Source organism: Gouania willdenowi, chromosome 22, assembly GCF_900634775.1.
Source record: "Gouania willdenowi chromosome 22, fGouWil2.1, whole genome shotgun sequence".
Lineage (NCBI taxonomy): Eukaryota > Metazoa > Chordata > Actinopteri > Blenniiformes > Gobiesocidae > Gouania > Gouania willdenowi.
The window spans coordinates 29,773,903-29,795,622 of record NC_041065.1 but is presented as its reverse complement, the minus strand read 5'-3'; the positions used below and the strand labels follow the sequence as shown (position 1 = coordinate 29,795,622).

At 35.7% G+C, this 21,720-nt stretch overlaps 1 protein-coding gene across 1 annotated transcript in view; it reads left to right on the top strand.

Annotated features, from left to right (window-relative positions):
• Window positions 1-788: 788 nt before the first annotated feature.
• stac (SH3 and cysteine rich domain) overlaps window positions 789-21,720 on the top strand; it is a 43,656-nt gene continuing 22,724 nt past the window's right edge. Inside the window, 5 exon segments of the mRNA XM_028439001.1 lie at window positions 789-1,258; window positions 4,469-4,498; window positions 10,994-11,168; window positions 11,171-11,325; window positions 20,202-20,336. Coding sequence (XP_028294802.1) covers window positions 1,118-1,258; window positions 4,469-4,498; window positions 10,994-11,168; window positions 11,171-11,325; window positions 20,202-20,336 — 636 coding nt within the window. The 5' untranslated portion in view covers window positions 789-1,117.

The following is a 21,720-nucleotide window of genomic DNA, read 5'->3' as shown; positions in this document are numbered from 1 at the left end:
TTAATTGGTGTATCTTTGAAGTAATTTTGGACATGTGTTGTTTTTTAGGGTTTTTTGGAATCTTTTTGTGCGTGTTTGTTATAGCTTTGCGTACTTTTTTGACATTTTGAGAATTTTGTGCATTTTTGAAAGCATTTTCTGTGTTTTTGTTGTTGTTTTGTGTATTACTCTGTCACTTTGTTTTGTTTTGTTTCTTATTGGTGTGTCTTTGGAGTCATTTTTGTACATGTGTTATTGTTTTCTGTTTTTTGGAATCTCTTGCATTTCGCTCTCGTTTTGTCATTTATTTATTTTTTGGTGAGTATTTTTTGTTGCCAATTGGTGCGTCTTTGAAGTGATTTGGTACCTGTGTTGTTTACAAGTGTTGTTCCATGTGGGTTTATGGATTATTTTTGTTTTTTGTAGCTTTGTATAATTTTGTTGACATTTTAGGCATTTTGCTAAATGGTTTTGTGCGCTTTTGAAGTCATTTTCTCTATTTTTGTTGTTGTTTTGTGTATTTTTTTTTTGTCATTTTGTTGGTAATTTGGAGTCATTTTATACAAATAATGTTGGTTTTTGTGTTGTTGTTTTTTAAAATCTTTTTTCGTGTATTTGTTGTACCTTTTCACACTTTATAATCCATCCAACTTCCTAAACATACAATTTTTGGGGCATTTATTTTGTTTATGTGTCATAATCCTGGCAGGACAGTGTGAGTATGTGTGTGTCTCCTCCTGTCCCATCTTTCCTTCCTCCTCCTCCTCTCCCTCATGGCTCTAAACTCTAAACTCTCCGCCCAGCGGATCTTCACCAGCCTCATGGATTTGGAGATGGAACCAGCAGCCTGACGCACGGCACACGCAGCTGCAGTAGAACCAACAGAACATCTTTAACTGCTGCATTTAAAACTAATCCTCATTTCATTCCTTCAGCTGTATTTTTTTTCCTTCACGTTTGGATCGTCACTGGAAGTAGAACCAGTATCGGGGGACGGTGAAGGCGTAACGCGGGTGTCGGTGACCAGCAGAGGGACTGAGGCGATGTAAACTGTTGCGTTACAGGAACGCAACTTTAAAAAAAAAAAAAAGCGATATCGATAAAGTACAGCTTTAAAAAAAAAAAAATAGAAAAAAGGATGATCCCACCGGGGAATTCGATGCAGGACGAAAGTGTGACGAATGAGGATGAACAGGACCGGGACGAAGCTCCGAAATCTCCCACAGAGAACGGAGGCAACAACGGCAACAGCAACAGCAGCAACGTGCAGGAAACCAAGGTGAGCAACAGCAACTCATATTTATTTATTTAGTACTGATATACCTATACTCAATTAGAAGTACTGTTACTGCATTGGAATTTAAGTACAATCACAAGTAAGTCATGCGTAAAATACTCAGTAGCTCAATTAAATAGTACTCAAAGTACTAGTTACTAGTTACTTTCACCCCCATGTTTATTTTTTGGTAATAATTGTCACGGTTCCCTTGCATACAGTAAATATCTCATGTATAAACATAATGTATAGGCCAGTGTTTTTCAACCTTGGGGACGTGACGCCATGTGGGGTCGCCTGGAATTTAAATGGGGGTCACCTGAAATGTCTAGTAATTGATTTAAAAAAAAAAAAAAAAAAAAAAAGTTGATCAATTTTGTTTTTAAATGTTTTTTTTTTTTTTTTGCCCCCAAAATTAAAATACTGCACACAATCTTAAACAACTGTATTCTATGTTTACTCCAATATAAATCTAAGATATAATGATATGTTGTATAATATAATGTAAAAATAATAATAAATACAATATATGAATAATACATAACATAACATAAAATAATAAATCAAATATATGAATAATAAACAACATATTGTAAAATACAAAAATAAAAAAAATACATATATTGAATCATTTATGTTGGATACTCTGTGTTTTTAACACATGATCAAAAACTAATTCTAGAAGGAAAAATGAAATATTTCTATCTAATCTAAATTAAAACTCAATGTGCCTTGAAATGGAAAAAAAAAATCCCCACAAAAGTTATAATTTACTCAGTAATGGTTGGGTGTAGAAATATAACACATTATTTTACTTCTATTAAAACATACTTAAGTAGGTCTCTCAGATCTATGGAAGACAGGTCAGATAGTGGAGCCCAGAGCTCACAGTAAACCTGGTGATGCTGCTTTTAGTTGTTATGCTGCAAAGAAGTGGAACAAACTGCAGCAGAGCTGAAGTCAGCATCACATGTGAACATTTTTAAATCAAAGTTAAAGGCACTTTTTTTTCTCTGCTGCGTGTGATTGAGAGGCAGATTTCTGGTCATGTTGTTGTTGGATGATTTTTTAATGTTTTTACTGATGATTTTAAAGGTTTTGTTGCTGACTTTAATGTATTTATTGATTTTAAGCTGTTTTCTGTTGCACTTTTTGATCACGTAAAGCACATTGAGTTGCCTTGTGTATGAAATGCACTATACAAATAAATAAAAAAAAATTGAAGTAAAATGACTGATTTAGAAATATACTTAAAAAAGTACAAGTACCCATAATAGCAACTTAATTACAGTAACGTGAGTACTGTTGTTGTTTTTAAGCTGTAAAGTGTCCTTGAGTGTCTAGAAAAAAGCTTTTAAAAGAAATGTATTATTATTATTATTATTATTATTATTATTATTATTATTACTTGTAATCCATTACTACTATACACATCTATTAACACATTGTAACTGCCGCTTGATTACTTTCAATAAACTATCATCAGTTATACATAAATAGGTTAATTAGACACAAATATGAAAACCTAGGTTCAGCGTGTTTAGTAAAACACTCACAACTGTTTAAATTCATTCATATATAGATAGTAATCACATCACAACAATTCATTATACCATTTTGAAGTAAATACATTTATGCTATTGAATATTTTAATTTAGTTGTAACTTTAAAAGTAATCAAACACCATGTAAAAGTTTTCATTCTTGTACAAAACAACAAAGCTTGTGGCGTTGTTGGTGCGTTTTTCTCCTTTCACTCTGTGCAAATGGCTAATGTGGGAAAAAAAAGCTGTGCCATAAAGATCCACCACAGCCTCAGGCATTTTACCACCAATCTGGGTCACATGTTGTCCAGACTACTACAATTAGTCAGTTCACTATCGGACTAGTCATCATAGTGTTGGTAAATTCCTGCCCCTGCGTGTCCACATGTCCTCAAAACCTCTAGTAAGGACAGGCCCAGTATGAACTGGGAAATGAAAGCATCACCCACCAGCATTAGAATGAGACAAACAAGAAAATGAGAATGTTCAGAAACTAGCTTTTTGCAGGGATCATTTAAAAAATTGGCACTAAAGCAGTTTGCAAAGGAGCAACATGGCGGTCCCGTGGGGCCACATGCTGTTCCCTAATTTTGTGCGTCCCCCAAAGTAAACACGCAAAAAGACTCCAGAAACCCCTGATATGAGATTTTACTCCAAAAACACACAAGATGTCTACAAAGATGTAGATAAACATACAAAACACAACATTATTCATCTCTAAAAACACATCAAATGAGAGAAAAATATACAGCATGACAACAAAAACGGACTCCAAAATCACAAACAAATAACAGAAAAAAATACAAAACAACAAATAAACAGAAAATAACTTCAAAACACACAAGATGATAAGAAAATCTACAAAAAAATAACAGAAAAAACCATGCAAAACAACAACAGAAATTCACAAAATAACAACTAAAGTACACAAAATGACTCCAAAAATACACTAACGGACTCAAACATACAAAACAACAAAAAAACAATGACAAAATGTACACAAATAACAGAAAAACATGCAACAAAAAAATAAACAAAAAAACATAAATACCACAAAATAACAACAAAAATACACAAAATAACTACAAAACTAAACAAAAATACACTAATTGACTCTAAAAACATACAAAACAACAACAACAAAAAACAGACACAATTTACACAAAATAACATTTGCATTTTCATGAAAGGAACAAATAAATAAATAAAAAATAAATAAATAAAAATGACAACTGAAATAATACACATAATGACTCATAAAACACAAAATTGCAACAAAAATACACAAAAATAACAGAAAAAAAACACAAAACAGCGCTAAAATTAGACAAAACTCTTTTATATTTCATCTAATAATGTTCATTATTTTAAATGCTGATATTTATGTTGATAAGGTGTTCCTTGGATCACACAAACACATGTCTGTGGTCCCGCTGTGATAAAAGTTGCCCATCTCTGGTTTAGTTTCGACTGAGAAACTCCAGCATGGGGTTTGTGGAGACTTTTGCTTGGCTTTAAATCTTCTTTTGGAAAGGACTCACATGTGCCCAATTAAGCAGTGGATTAGTAACTGGAAGGAAAAGTGGACAATATCATCCTCTCAGGCTTTTCGTACGTGTTTCCCACTTTTAAAAGTAAAGGTTTGTTTGTGTTTATTCCTCCTTTTTAAGAACACAAGACCTGAACATCACAAGCGCAAGGTGAGCATCAAGTGTGAACCCATAGATCACTGCTGGTGTCAGTCCATCATAGGAGCAAAGCTGCGTAGCTGCATAGCTGCATGCACACACACAGATAAAAGTTGTCTCTTGTTGCAACTTTTACTGCTTTTAAAGACGAGCGATGACGCAGTACCAAAGTTTAACCCATCTTTTTACCCTCATCTCTCCCTTCATTCATTAAGATTTAAGTATTTTATTAACTACTGGCTTCTGCCACCATCAACCTGCTCTGCTTTATTATTGAACGCAACACTTACAGTCATTGAACGCAGCATGAGCTCCTCGATGCATGAAACCACTCCATGTCTGTTATTTATATTGAAAAGAAAACATCCACACATCAAAATGTGCAGCCTGTGCAGATTTCCATCATCACTTTATCTGTCAATTTAAACAAAACATGCACAATGTGCAGGGAAGATACAATATAGGGCTGGGCAATATGAACCAAAACTGATATCTCGATATTTTTTCCTCAAAATGTCGATAAATCAAATAAAACTCAATAAGTTTAATAATTCTGATTTAAATTTGCTGATTCAAAAATGCCACATTGGCACATTTATTAACAAACAGCTGCACAATACTGTTTGTGCCACGTTTGGCCTTCTCTCCTCTAAGGGACAGCACGTGTGAGTGAATTCTAGGACGCACTCAGAAATTCTACTTTAGATCAAGTCCAACTGAAGACTCTTCGTGCCACACTGATTAGACAAAACCCCAAGGAGGAATTTGAAAAAGAAGGTTTTTGATGTGTAGTGACTTACAAAGAGTAATATGCCGTGGGAGTGGGTGTGGCCTATGTCAGAAGATGCGACTTTATATAGGTACCCCCTTTGTTCGACTACAACATTTTGCATATAAAACTATTTAAAAACAACAATTTAGCATAATGATGAAATGAACAAGTGAAAACACACATTTTAAAGAATCAAACTTAGTAAATAAGTGGAAAGAAACAGTATTTAATGCAGTGGTTAACAACCTTTTTTGGATCGTGACCCTATTTTGATAGTTTTCAATCATGTTTGAGCTCAGATATGTATTTATTTTTACTGCATTTTAGTTTAACTATATTCACAAAGTGAAAGAATAGAAATACAGTTGTTTAAGAATGTGTTGTTTTAATAATAAAAAATAATTACAAAAAAGTAATTACATTTTTCAGAAATTTCAGGCGACCCCACATAGGTTAAAAAATAGATTTAGTGGCTCCCGAATAGATTTATTTCTATAGTTTTTATTATTTCCAGTCATCTCATGCCTGGGGGGGGACAAAAACGGACACTTCATTTGTTATTTTTCCACTCTCTCTCTCAAGTCCCCCCTGTAGGGCCATTGCGTAACCCTAGGGGTACACGTACCCCCATTTGAGAAACCCTGCTGTAAAGTAAGTCACCCTCTAACAGGCCCCCGCACTGAAGACTTTCAAATCCTGCTTTAAGTCAACTTTTAATTCACCTGAGTTTTTATTTATTTATTTATTTATTTATGGTGGGGGGGGGGGGGGGGGGGGGGGGGGGGGGGGGGGGGGGGGGGGGGGGGGGGGGGGGGGGGGGGGGGGGGGGGGGGGGGGGGGGGGGGGGGGGGGGGGGGGGGGGGGGGGGGGGGGGGGGGGGGGGGGGGGGTGGGGGGGGGTGGGGTTCTTAGCCTTGTTGATTTTTTTTTCATTATTTTATTGGTTTGTTCATAAAGCCGCAGCAATCATCATTTAGATGTTTGTTTGATTGTAACCCATGGCAAACAGAAGTGAAACAAACAGGAGATGAAAGCGACATGACTTGAAAGTACCTGGATTTTTCTACAGTAGCACACACAACTCAAAGCTCTAAAAACTACACTTTGTTGTTGAACGTTCTCTTGCTTTTGTTTCTTGAAACATTGATGATGGATCAAAAACCAGCGATGGACGTTACTTTTAGTGACTTTGGGGATTCTCAGCCCTTATTTAACAAATTCAGAGGGGCATCATTCCACCCGCCAAAGCCACCTCGGAGGAAGAAGGTTAAGACACAGGAGATGAAGGGAGACCAACCATCATCTCCTGGAGACAAGGGTGATGATGAACAGGTGAACCATCCACCAGCCACCGTACCAGTGAGTCCCTGTGAACCAGGTTGCACACTGGTACCTGACCAAGCACCACCGGGGTGTATCACATGTGAAGACATGAGATACAAGTTATTCTTTAAAACGTACCAGATGGAACTACTACACAGGGACCTGGCCTATCTCATACTGGCTCTAGATGTTTCCAGAAAGGACCTCCATGAGCAGAACATTGAAAAGGACGTTCTGAGGGCCGATCTCAGGCAGGCGCAGGAGAAATTCACAAGTCAAAGTGATCAACACGACCAACTGTTGGAGGTGAACGCCAACATGTTAGAAGTGGTGAAGTCAAAGGAGCAGGCCTACTGCAGTCTGGAGGAGCAGGTGAAAGAAAAGGTGACCCTGCTGGAGAACGCCCTGGTCGAAGCACAGAACCAACTGAAAGCCAAAGATGTGGAATTAGAAGAAGAGCGGTCCAGACACGCTAAAAAGAAACCTCTATGGAAAAGAATCCGCCAGTGGTTTACCAGGAAAACCAAACATTAGAACAAAATAAACCTCAAGTTTGACTCTTAATCTCTACCCCCCCCCCCATGATGATTTAAAATGTTCCTCTCTCCTCTCTTTCCATTCTTTTCTCCTTTGAATGCAGGATGAAACTTTTATTAAAAAAAAGATGAAAGAGCAAATGAATAAATAAAATGTTTATAAAAATAATTGTTGCGTTGAACTGAGTTATTAAGTTGGGTCAGACCATGAAAATCATAGTATAATAACTTTTTTCCTCAAGAATTCTGACTTTAAATTAAGAAATCTGACATTTTTCTCAGAATTCCAACTTTAAAGTGAGAAGTCTGACTTTAAGGTAAAAAATCTGATATTTTTCTGATTTTAAATTTAGAATTCAGATTTTTTTCCTCAGAATTCCAACATGAGGGAATTGGTATTGCACTGCACACTTTTTTTAGTAATCTCTCAATGAACAATTTATGTCAAATTTGTGTTTAAATTCTGTTAGTTCCATGAGTTTTAATTCCACTTTCATTCCATCATTGTGCTCTATTGTTGTTTTTTCACAGTATTCTGAGCAAAATGTTGTAGATGGAAAAATGGGGGCAGGGGCGCAAATCATGGTGGGGGATGCAGGGGTTGTGTCCCCCCCCCAAAAAAATCCCATTGTAAACACAAATTAATTAAATATTACAGTATAGTAACCTTATTTTACTTTAAAATACAAGTCATGCTGCTTAAAAACACATTGACGATTTTAACAATTGAAATATTATACCCCTCAATTAAAATAAACAGTTTTTACATTATTTTTCAATTCTGATGCTTTTATACTGGCCATGTAGTTCATAGTGCTGTGGACTTGGAGCTGCACATTCACACCAAAACATTTTTCATTGAGTAAAGTTTTGTATATTTCTAAGTTTTGTGGCATATTCAATTGTACTTTATAATTTGTGTAAATGTTTGTGTATTCTGTAGATGTAGTTTAACACATATTCTGATGACAAAAAGTATAGCCTGTATTTTCATGTCCCCAAAAAAGTAAAAAGTGTGCCAAGTTTCACGCTGATTGGACAAAATCCCAAGGAGTAATTCTAAAAAGTAGGTTTTCCAGTTTTTGCGATTTTGCGCCGACAAAAGTTGAGACGGAAATGGGCGTGGCCTAGCTCAGGTGATTCAGTGCTACTCAGGGAATCTGTCCATATGAAGTTTTTGAATGTGCGACATACAGTCTGGGAGTTGTAGGCCAAAATGCATTGACCTTGGTTATAGCGCCACCTGCTGGCGGATATATGTGAATTTTTGCGTCCAAGGTCCCCTGGGGGTTTTGGACCCACCCTGCAAAGGGCACCACCCTACCTTGCACGGTTTAGCCTGCAGCAACACTTTTACCAACGGAACTATAAAAGGTAACAATAATAATAATAATCGGAACGATAACAATAGGGTTCCTAGCACCGCTGGTCCTAGGAACCGCGTATGCTTACATACGCGGTTCCCTGGCCCCGCGGGCTTGGCCCCCTAATAATAATAATAATAATAATAATAATAATAATAATAAATAATAATAATAATAATAATAATAATAATAATAATAATAATAATAAATAATAATAATAATAATAATAATAGTAATAAATAATCTTTGCTTTGTATTTATAACAGTAAAAAAAAAAAAAACTAATTCTAGAAGAAAAATGTGTCTTGTCTTTGTCTTATTTTGCTGTAAACTGGCACACAGCGCATGATAGATGGATATTAAATCACTCTGTTTCATTGTGTATTAAAGCCACTGAGGCTAAAACACACTTGGAACCAAATAAGTGACATTGAAGCTTTTAACGGTCCTGTTAATGCCTCTGCTATCGATTAGCCATGCTTCTCTCCATTAGAGGAAACCCATGCAAGTGAGGAACAATGTTGTCTGTGTGTGTGTGTATTGGTGTGTGTGTGTGTGTGTGTAGGTGGTAATGGTCTAGAAAGGGATTGCAAATGGATTGTTCCCACAGTGACCCAAATAATGGATTTAACCTCACCCTACGCTCTCTAAATAATTGGCACGTGGATGTAAACCAAAAACAAACTCATGTGTGTGAGTTTTCCTTCATTTAATGATCCCTTAATATTACAGGGGTGTCAAACTCATTGTGGGAAAAAGAGCAAATTCACCATGAATGTGCCTTGGTTTGCAGTTCCACGTAGAAATGATATATAAATGATGAAGTACTGTATGTGAGTATATCAGTCCCTGCAGGATCTTCACTTAAACTTCCCTGATTTTACAAATTCCGTGGAATAATTAAAGATTAAATATGAAGTGGAAAACCGAGCTCTGTAAATATTATGGATTTAAATTGCATAAATTGCAAAAAAAAAAAACAAAAAAACATTACAGTGTCGTTGTGGCAACTTTAAATGAAGTGTTTAGGTCTAGATATTAGAAGTGAGGTTTAGTGAGGGGAAGCGAGGAATGCTGGGAGGTAAAATGAGAAACTGTCACTATGCAGTCTATGAATAACGTTGGTGTAAAGGAGAAGTGGATGAGATTGATGGAGACTACAAACAGCAATGGCAGCACAGAGTGTGAAGGATTAATGCGTTACTTCTGCTTCCACCAGAAATCACATTAACTTCCAGGTTAGGGATCTCAGAGCTTCTTCATGCTGCACACATACTCGAACTTAGTCCCAGTAATTGACTTTTTCTCAAATCAATCTTTAGAAGTTCATACAGAAACTCAACTTTTTTTAAATTTAAATCCAAGTATTGTAAGTATATTGGGGTCAACTACATTTTTAAATTACAATTATGCCTTTAATAATCCATGTTCAATTACAACTCAATTATGAATAAGGTGACCTGCATTTTTTCCAAATACTATTAAAACTAATAGTATTATTTTCCCCCTGAAAGTCAATTACAACTGGAATATTTGCATTTCCTGAAGAAAATACAAGTGAGGATGCGGGTGCTGGCCCAAGTCACTGAACACTGCATTAGCATTAACCTAGCATTAATCTAACATTAAGCTAGCATTAGCATTATCTAACATTAGCATTAGCCTAGTATTATCATTTGCTAGCATTAGCATTAACCTAACAGTAGCATTAGTTAGCATTAACATTTGCTAGCATTAGCATTAGCCTAACATTAGCATTAGCTAACATTAACACTAGCTAGCATTAGCTAACATTTGTATTAGCCTAATATTAGCATTAGCCTAGCATTAGTCTAGCATTAGGTATTAACCTAGCATTAACATTTATTAGCATGAGCATTAGGCTAACATTAGCATTACCCTAGTATTAGCAAACATTATCATTAGCCTTGCATTAGCATTAACTAACATTAGCCTAACATTGGCATTTTGTAGCATGAGCATTTTGTAGCATTAGCATTAGCCTAAAATTAGAATAAGCTAGCATTTGTCTAGCATTAGCCTAGACTGATATACCTACTACTTGACCTGCTCCACTCTAAAAATGGGATTGGAGCTGAAAACGACAAGGTCAAAAACAGATGAAGATAGAAAAACGTTGGAAGACAACAGACAGCGTAATATTTTAAAAGTTAAAATAAATTTTAATAAATTGATAAAAGTTACAAATCACAAAAGTACAAGCACATCTGTGCTGAATTTTCTACGTATATATACGTATATACTGTATGTAAGCCATAGAACTGTAACATGGTTCCCCAGGTTTGCGTTTAAATTGCAAATGATAGTTTTTATAGAATTACCATTTCAATAACAATTGCAAAGCCAATTATCTAAACTTGATTACAATTACAACAGCTACATATTTCTCCAATTACAAATACGTTATAATTGTAATTAATTATTAATTACGCGATTACGATTATAATTGACCACAACCCTGATTGTTTCTATCTTGTTTCTTGTTTTTCCAGCTACAAGGCTCAAAACGCTCCTTGTCCTTTAAAACCAAAAGCATTCGCAGCAAAAGCGCCGACAACTTTTTCCGAAGCAGCACGACAACAAAACGGAGCTTCTTTCTGACGTGAACAGCAGCAGCCACCGGCCACCTGTGCACCATCGGCATGGCGCCGCCGCACACCAGCGGCCTCGCATCCCTCCGGTCCCCCCGGCCATCCCTAACGCTCCTCCCCCCACCTCACGGCCGCACTCACGGAACCCCATGCAGGTGGACTCAGCCGGACACTGCTTCATGGAACACATCTTTAAGAAGCCCACCTTCTGCGACGTCTGCAACCACATGATCGTAGGTATGGTTAAAGCACCGCTATCCACCTCTAACGTACACTACAGCATCAAAGGACAATTATTAGCGACATCAAAGGGAATCAGAAAAAAGGTCCGCACATCTATTTGATAAAAAGCACACAGATTTAAAGCAGTCATACAGATGAGTCATATGGGCAAAATTTTGAATGATGAAGGTCTTTCAACAAAGGTAACGGAGTGGGATGGGAAAACATGAAAGTTGGTCACAGCTAGGGCTGGGCATATGGACACAATTCATATCTCAATATTTTTCCTCAAAATGGCGATGTATGATATAAATCTTGATATTTTCAACTCTTTCTTACCAGAAAGACAATTCTAGGTTAAATTTGCTGATACAAAATACCTAAAAGGCACATTTACTAACAAACAGCTGCACAATATGTGCCACTTTAGTCTTTTTTCTTCTCTCAGGGACAGCACATGTGAGTGAGTTCTGTCACAATCAGCAATCTATATAACTGTGATTTTCATGCTGTTCTGAGAACCAGAGAAAGCAGGAACTCCTAAAAAAGGTATTTTGATACAAAATAAGCCATAAAAATATATATATCGATATAGGAAATATTGTATTTTCTATATCGCCAAAATTGAAAACTTGATATATCTGGACATTTGATATATCGTCCAGCTCTAGTTAGTCGTGCTGTATGACCAGCATAGCAGCAGGGCTGAATTCTTCCTCTTTTTTCTTTAACATGGGATTGAATTACATTTTTTAATTACAGTCTTCAATTATCCATGTTCAATCACAACTCAATTATGATTACGGTGACTGGCATTTTTTCCAATTACAATTAAAAGTACAATTATTATTTTTCCCCTGAAAGTCAATTACAATTAGGTTCTAATTTTACTGAAGTTTAAATTAAATTATTCACAATTAATGAGCCATTCATAAATAACCCCATAAAATGTAACCTACCGCTTGTGTTAGCTTTCTGTTAGCATCTCTTATGATAACAGGTTTGTTTTGACCCATGTCTTAAATCAGCTGTAAAATACACTAAAAAATATTATCTATCATCAAATTTGTTTCTCATCTCTTGGTTTCCTTATTAGGCTTCCTTATCCATGAAAATATTGGTATGAATATTTTTGGTGTGGGGGTTTAATGAAATTACATTTTAATTATTAAATTACAGTTTAATGAAATTACATTTTAGTTAAATGCAAAGCTTGGGAACATGTTACAGTTCTATGGTTTACACATACGTGATATTTTTAATTTAATTGTAATTAGAAAAATCCTGGTAACCATAATGAACATGGATAATTGAAAACATAATTGTAATTAAAAAATGTAATTGACCCCAATTCTGAGTACTAGTAAGCCTTATACTTTAATATTTGGAAAATATTACAACCAATCAAAGTGCTGGATTTGGATGCTGTTAGTGCAGTGTTTTTCAACCTTGGGGTGGTGACCCCATGTGGGGTGGCTTGGCATTTAAATGGGATTGCATGAAATGTCTAGTAACTGATGAACAAAAATGGTAATTACTGAAAAAAATGTATTTTTAAACACAATTCTTCTTCAAATTAAAACACAGCATACAATCTTAAAAAAGTATTTAATACTTTTTCTTTCTCGACTATAAATATAGTGAAATAAATGCATAACTATATAAATAAAATTCATTATTAAAACATCTGCATCTTGTCACTTTGTTCATTAAATTGAAACACAGTATAACAAACATGAAAAAACTAATTCCAGAAGAAATAAAAAAAAAAAGTATTTGGTGTCAACAGAAATTTGTGAAAAATGGGGTCACGATCCCAAAAAGGTTGGGAACTTTTCTGCCCATTTTGAGTGAATTTTTCTCTCCATGTTCACATAAATAAAGCTTCATGAAAATGCCCACATTAGGAATAAAGAAGCAAAATAAAATGATTTACTGTCAGGAATGTGAGCGTAAATAACGTCTGTAGTGGCTGTCGTTAACTCCAAGAATGCAGTGGGGGGTGGTCTCAGTACAGGACCATGCATCAGAAGATAAGTGTGTATTTGTGACTAGAAGATTTATGTGATTCTGGAACTCTCTGGAATTGCCTGATGAATAAACTCAAGCTTTAGTTGAAAAGCAATTCTTACAACTCTCAAAACATTAAGATTATATTCACAACCTTTATCTTTTATTTTTTTTATTAAGCACCTTAAATAAACCCAGGGGGGCAAATGTTCTGTACATGGTGACATATCGTTGAAAATTATTTAAAATGATTTCAACACACAAAGCACTGTCAAAACAATATAGAAACTGTAAAAATTGTGCACCAAATAAAAACAATTAAAACACAATATTTATATAAACTTTTTTGGTTGAAATCTTCATGTTAAACTTCGATTATCGAAGTATTTAATCCCCATCTTCTCCTGCAGAGGCTATAAATTATGTAAAGCCTTTACAAATTTAATGTGTATTGAAATATGCAAAGGCTTCATGATATTACAGTGTTCAGGGGCTTTAATGATGATTTATCTCCACCTAAATGCTTGTATTAAACATACATTTTTTGGGTGTTTATTTATTTCTGTTATACAGTAAAAAATAAAATGTAACCACAGGATTTATTCAATAAAAAAAGGTTAAAGTGTTGTTCTGTAATTATCACAGTTTGCCCATGAGTTGAGGTGTTTTTTAGTCAGTATTATTTGTTATTTGATAGATTTAAATGTGTCAAGAATGACTGGCCAGAATTATATGTGTTCCTGTTATAGTAATGATATTATAGCAATAGCATCAATATTGCCTTAATGCTGACAAAGATTTGCCCGAAATGTCTTGTTTTTTATGAAGCGTGATTATCTTCCTATAAAAGCAAGAAAGTTCTGTATGCGTGTGTGTGTGTGCGTGTGCGTGTGTGTGTGGAGCGAATATCTCCCCGACGCAGTGTCTGTTCAACCTGAAACTTTGTCAACGGCTTCCACATACCCCAAGTGTGTGCATCCGTTATTTTGGAGTAATTTGGTGTTGCAAAATTTAAATTTAAATTTTAAGATTACGGCTCCCTTTCGGTAATGAGCGGGCGGTTTTGAGCGCAGTATTGAGCGCGGCACTTCCGGTTCCGGTTCATCGGTTTATGACGTCACTGTGTCGCAGTTTGTTTACTGTATTTTTTGTGCCTTCTTTTGCTCAAATTAAATTCCACACGTTAGTACTTTACTTTTTATCAATAATGAACGGTAGATAGCAGAGGTGTAAAGATCATACTCAAGTAATACTGTTACTTGATTGAAGTTGCACTTAAGTAAAAGTACCAGTGAGTTATATATAAAAGACTCAAGTACAAGTAAAAAGTAGCTCAAAGTAAAAGTTCTAGTTACTTTCACCTCCAACATTTATTTTGGTAATAAAATCTTGCTTCATACAGTAAACCTCTCATGTACTGTATAAACTTAAAAAGGTGGAGATTTTTCACAATGGAATTTATTAATTTATTTTCCACAAAGACATATGTATAAAATAAAAAGGTTTTTAATTAAATAACACCAAGAAATTCGATTCAAAATAATAATAAAAAAAAAATCTAAGTTCTATGAACTCTAAAACTGAGAAAATAACCTCCATTAAATGCTGTTTTGGTGCCGTGCATTACGTTTAATCTGGTTGGTCGGCTACGATGTGATACATTTGATTGTATTCGATTTGGTTTTTTGTAGTAATCAGTTTAAAACAAAAAATGATAAATTACTCAGTAACGGTTGAGTGTAGAAATGTAATTAATTACTTTACTTGTTTTAAAACTTTCTTAAGTACAAGTAAAATGACCAAATACTCATAAAAGCTACTCAATTTCAGTAATGTGGTAGATATAACCCTAAACTATTTGACAATACAACATGAGAGAAACTGAATCCAACAGCTCAATTGATAAAATATGCACCTTCATATAATTAATTCTACAATGCATGTGAACATTTGGATAAATGTCCTTCTTTAGATGTGTGAGAACCAAATGAATGCATGTTAAAAATGAAAATGAATGGTGATCTTGTCCTGGGTCAGAGATAAAGAGAGAAGTGAGTAACACAAAAAGCAGTGGAAGGAAGAGAAGCTGCATCCAGGAAAGTAAAAAAAATAAAAATAAAAGATCGAGCTACAACCCTATGTTTTCATAGTCACCACAGCTGTATCGGCTCATTTTGAGCAATTACATAAATCACACACAGGAACATCATGACTCAGCTAATACCAAACGTACAATAACAGGGTTGGCTTCCTTTATGTTGCTGCTAAAAGGCAACGATTAGTTCTTATTACCCAGTGATGGAATGACTGGATTTAGGTCCGATCACACTGTTTCTGCACATCAGAAATGGGATTAAACTGGAAATGTGACTGGAACTGACCCTGAAACTGGCACTAGTTGTGTATATTACTGAGCCAGGATCCTCAGTTTCCATCTCGTTAAAGCACATTTCACCAAAACGGAGTCGGTTCAGTTCAGCCAAGCAACACAAGAGAGCTCCAAACAGGAAACAGGAAATGGACAGTCATTTTCCCCTCATTACTTATTGTCAACTTCCTGTTGCTGTTTTCCAGATAACGGCGACATAAGTTCACGTTACAAAACGCAACGAACAAACACTAGTAACTAAAGTAACTACAGCACATGTGTGAAACTCAAGGCCCGGGGGCCAAATCCGGCCCTTTAAAGCTCTCAATACGGCCTGCAGGATAATGTTAGGAAAAACAGCGGAAACATGACTCACTGTGTAAATCACCATCTATAATAATAATAATAATAATAATAAATCATTTTTATATCGTGCTTTTCAAAGAAAACTTAAAGACGCTTTACAGGAAACATTTAATTCAGTCTATTTATATACTGTATATATTTATGTATTTATTGAGCATGATTATGTGGCCTGCATAGGCACATTATATGTGTACATATATTTAATCAGAATCAGAATAGTTTTATTTGCCAAGTACAGTTTAAAAACCTTACAAGGAATTTAACTTGGTGGTTGGTGCGAAGATCAAAAGACATACCAGAATCAATAACAATAATAATTATAGTAACCTTAACACTAACAATAATGATAATATTAATAATAATAAATATTAATATTAATATAAAGGATAAAGGATGAGTATAGACATATATACAAGTGCTGCAAGTATACACGACACCACATCTACACTACCCTAGACATGCTCAATGGGAGGTACAACCTTATTTAATCCCCTCCAGTTGTAGAATTATTATTATTGTTGTTTTTTTTAATATGCCGCTCTTTTCCATTTAAACTACCCCTCAGGGATTAATAAAGTTATTCTGATATCTCAGTACCTCTAAATACACAAATTCAATGAAACTGCACATTTTTTCCAGTGCAAACAGTTTTCCCATGACTATATTTATCACACGATGGCAGCCATTTTTTTTTGTTGTAAGTACTCTCAATTTTTCCAAAATCCTACAACTTTCCACAAATTATTCCTCCAAATTTCCCCAAATTAAATAAAAATTAGCCACAAGATCAAGGAAAGTGAAGATCCAGCAGACACTGATATCTGTGACGTTGCCTTACATCATTTAAATACTATAATAGGTTGTTAAAAAGGAAGTGTAAACTAGGGCACAGATTAAACTGGTCCGTATTTGGCCCCTGATTGTTTTAGGGTTCACAGAACAGAAAGTGTGACACAGCGTTTGCACATTGACGTTGTTTCAGTGACTGAATCCAAATTAGAGTAAATGGATCATCTCAGGCCGTCGCTGCGCCCACAGAGTCCAATCGATGGTGGCTTTGCTTTTGTTTCCCATGCACACGCACGCACACAGTGAGGAGTGTGGGCTTTCACAGGGATTAAGCTTATTGATTAGCCAACAGAATAGCCAGAGGTGCACAACTAGCAGAGGACAGCATCTGAGGACACCATTGGTCGGTATTACAGGGTCGGGGTCACTTGTAATTGTAATCACATAATTGACAATTCATTACAATTCACGTTGGGTTGAGGTTAGTATGTTTTGTAATTGGCGTGGAAATTCTATAAAAACTGTCAATTACAATTATTTAAACGCAAACCTGGTGAACAGTTTTATGACTCACACATACGTAACAATCAAGTTTTCACGCACACACTGATTCATGCATCCTGCGGGCCAAATTTTATTCTGTAAAGCAGGAGTTTTCAACCTTGGGGTCAGGGACCCCATTTGGGGTCGCAAGACACTGGGAGGGGGTCGCCAGATGCCTTCATGACACTAAGAATATTTTTTGTACAATTTGCGCCCATTTTTGCTTATTTTTTTTAACCTTTTTCTGCAACTATAACACATTTGACATATTTTAACCTATTTTCATCACTTTTTCTTGCCATATTTTTGCTCCTTTTAATACATTTTTGCTACATTACTCCCATTTCTGCCACTTCTCCATCAAATTTTAATTCCTTTTCTGCACATTTTCGGAATTTATAAACCCTTTCCACCACTTTTCCCACCTAATGTTGCATATGTTGACCCATTAATGTCACTTTTAATCGCTTTTTACCATATTCCATGCTTATTTAATTTTATTTTGTTGCCATTTTAACCACATTCATGATTTGTCATGCCCATTATTGGCCAGTTTAACAAAGCGTTTCTTCTAGTTCTTACAATATTGACTCTTTCAACCCTTTTTATCACTTTACGTCTGTTTTTTGCCCACTCTAATTTGCAACTTTCAACCAAATTATCTGGTTATTAAAATCCTATTTCACCACCTTTTCCAGCACATGGCTGTTCTCACTGTACCTGTGTTCAACCACCTGCATTAAATGACCAGATTTAGCCCCCGGGCCTTGAGTTTGATACATTAAACAATCTTAATAGTTGCGCTACCTATGATGTACATCCAGGGCTTAAAGATAAGACGGAATAGCCGTCATTGACCTCAGCAAATGTATTTAACCTCTTATTAAGGAGAGATGGAAACAGGGCGGGGCTGTTCACTGTCAGTCTGCATTAATGTTCAATCAGAATCGTCCTTTAATGTGTGTGTCTGCTGTGATTATGTGTAAAACGTTCCACATGCTAACTCACAGGATTTTCCCAGTGCTTGCTGGGAAACTTTCCAGAGGACTCTGGCAAAGGGGGGGTACGTGTGTTACAGTGATGAATAAATAGATGACACACGATGCTCCGTTTCCTCTGCCTTTCTCAGAATATGCTGCTCACTTATAGGCAGGGTTGGGGTCAATTATTATAATTGTAATCGTGTAATTCACACGTATCAAACTAAACGACCGGGGGTCAAATGCTGCCCTTTAAGCATCCAATTTGGCCTTAAAGAGAAATTAAAATGATGGAAAAAAATGTGTAAATGATTCAGTTCATTCCTCCAAATTCAATGAAACTCCCACTGTATTTGCTTTTATCACCTGACTGTATTTTATATCTCAATTTGTTCACAAATTCAGCAATTTTCCTTACATTTTTTAAACACAATTTTCCCAAATTAAAAAAAGATTTGGTACAAAATCAGTGAAATTTAAAAGAGAAGATCCTGCAGGCTGATATGTCACTTATTGCTTGGAAATGATTGGTGCCTTACATACTTTAAATATCATTTATATGTAGAAGTTTAAAACTAGGACACATGAAAACAATTATACAATAATTAATATCAATTATGGCATAATTATAATTACAACGTATTGAAAAAATCTGTTGCAGTTGTAATCGAAATTATATAAAAACTGTCATTTACAATTTGATTAAATGCAAACCTGGGCAATCATGTCACAGTTTTATGGCTTACACATACGTAGTTAATAATTATTAAAAAAAAACAAAAAAAAAAAACATATTAATCAAAAATGTTTTCATTTGACCATTAAAAAAAAAGAAAAGAAAGAAATCTAGGGGTTTACTGACAGAAAAAAGGCTCAAAAATATTAATACCAATATTTTCATGGATTAGGAAGCCTAACATGGAAACCAAGAGATGCATAAAACAAATTGTACATACGATAGGTCAAAACTGACCCGTTATCATAAGAGATGCTAACAGAAAGCTAACACATTTATTTATTAAAGGCTCAGTATTTGTGATTAATTGAATTTGTATTAGTAATTGAGAATGTACTTGTAAATAACTTTACGGGAAAAATAATAGTTGTAATTTTAATTGTATTTGGATAAAGAATGCTAGTTTACTGTAATCGTAATTCAGTTGAACATGGATAATTGAAGATGTGATTGGAAAATGTAATTGACCTCATTTTTGGTTGATAATGATATTTTCTCCATGCCTGAGACCCTGTGGTGGCATAAGTAGTTAAACCAGAACATATTTTAGTTCAAGGGCCAAATATGCACCAGTTTGACCTCAGGTGGAAAAACTAGCAATTTCTACATTATTCTGGCCTATAAAATATGTAAATTAATGGAAGTTACAGACAATATCTAATCTTTAAATTTTCTTGAGTTTGTGAGTAATTTTTTTTATTCAATTTGGGAAAAATGTGTGGAATAATTTTCATGAAATTGCAGGATTTCAGAAAAGATAAAGATTTTTTTTTATCTTATTTTTTTTTTATTTTGAACAATTTGCGGATATTAATTGAATTTCTGTATTGGAAGAGCTGAGATATCACAACTGAATTAATTTGTATTGTAGTTGTAACAACTTGGTAATTTAATTGTAATTGGAAAAATGCCAGCCACCGTAATCATAATAATTTGTAATTGAACATGGATAATTGAAGACGGTTATTGTAATTGAAAAAATGTAATTAACCCCAACCCTGCGTATAGGAAACATGACTTGTTTTCAAAGCTTGTCCTGACTGACCGATTGATTTGATTTGATTGTGTTTTTTGTTCTCACTGTGCAATCATCAGGTACGGACAGCCAAGCACGTGGTGTTTCTGGCTGGAAACACAGCGAAACACGGCCTTCGCTGCAAAAGCTGCAAGATGAGCCTCCACCATAAATGTGAGAACGGAGTTGGCCAGCAGCGCTGCATGGGCAAACTGGTACAAAAGAACCACACAACACAGACACAAATACGCTGTGTCATGTCATTAGGCAATAATCAATTATCAATAATCATTAGAGACATGCCTGAGCTTGGCTGCATCCCACCACAATGTGCTTATTCACTCAATGTGTGAGTGTGCCTGTACATCTGTGTTCTATTTTCATCATCATCATCATCATCATCGTCGTTGTTATATCATCACTCTGTTAGGTAATAGCCATGCAGTGAGCGTGCAATGCAACATCCTTTCTCCAACCTCTCTCAGGACGTGCAGAGTCAGCAAAAATAATGAGATGAAGATATTAACAATAAGGTACAATGTGTAGATTTTTAGTGACTAGATCAGTGGCGTCAAACTCCTTTTAGTTCAGGGGACAAACACGGAGCAGTTTGAGCCACAGATTTTTTTTGTTGGAAAATGTGCCCTGGTTTACACTTCCACATATAAATTATATATAAATGATAAAGTATGTGAGTGTATCAGTCCATGCGGGATCTTACTTTAATTCCCTGATTTTGCGAATTTGTGGAAATTTTGTGAAATTATTTTATGAAAATTTGTAAGATTTTGGAAAAATTGAGAGTTATTTCAACAATATGAGATAATAAAAAAAATGACTGCTGTCGTGTGATATAAGAACTGGAAAACTGAGCTCTGCAAATATTGTGGATTTTAATTGAATTTTGGTCTTTGGAGGTGCTGAGATATCTACAGCTAAATTAGCAACAAAAAGTTTCATGTTTTTCTACAAGAAGTGCAATCATTATGAGACATGCACGTTTTGTTATTGCAATGAAATAAATTATGTTATTTTATTGCTTAATTGTGACCATCACCAGCCATGCCTAAGGAAGGCTAAGAAACATTTTATTATAGGGAGGATATAAAAAGGAGAGCAGTGTTACACCTAGGTGAGGGGGTGGTAGTGGAGGGGGAAGGGAGCAGGGAGGAGAGACTCAGGCAGGAAATAGAAAGGGTGGGGATGAATAGATTATTGTAAAGTGAGAGTGAGATGTGAAGTTGTAGTAGAACATATTGTGCATATTACAGTATGTTGTGTAATCAAGCCAGTCTGGTGACAAGTGTGAAGCTTAGCTATAATGGTGGTGGCTGTGAACAGAGGGAAGGAGTGAGTGGTATACCTAAAGCAGGTATCTAAGGTTTAGCCCAGTACGAGTTTTATCCCACATCCCAAGGCGTGCCAGTGCATCGTAGACCACTGTATGTGTAAGAACCGCTACTGCAAGCCCAGGCGCCGCCCCAGGCCCGCAGATGCAGCCAGGCCAGCAGAAAGAGTGGGGGCCAAGGAGCCCCAGGCCACCCCCCATGGCCGAGCAGCCCCCCAGATGCCCTCGAGATCCCAGGCTGAGAAGCAGCC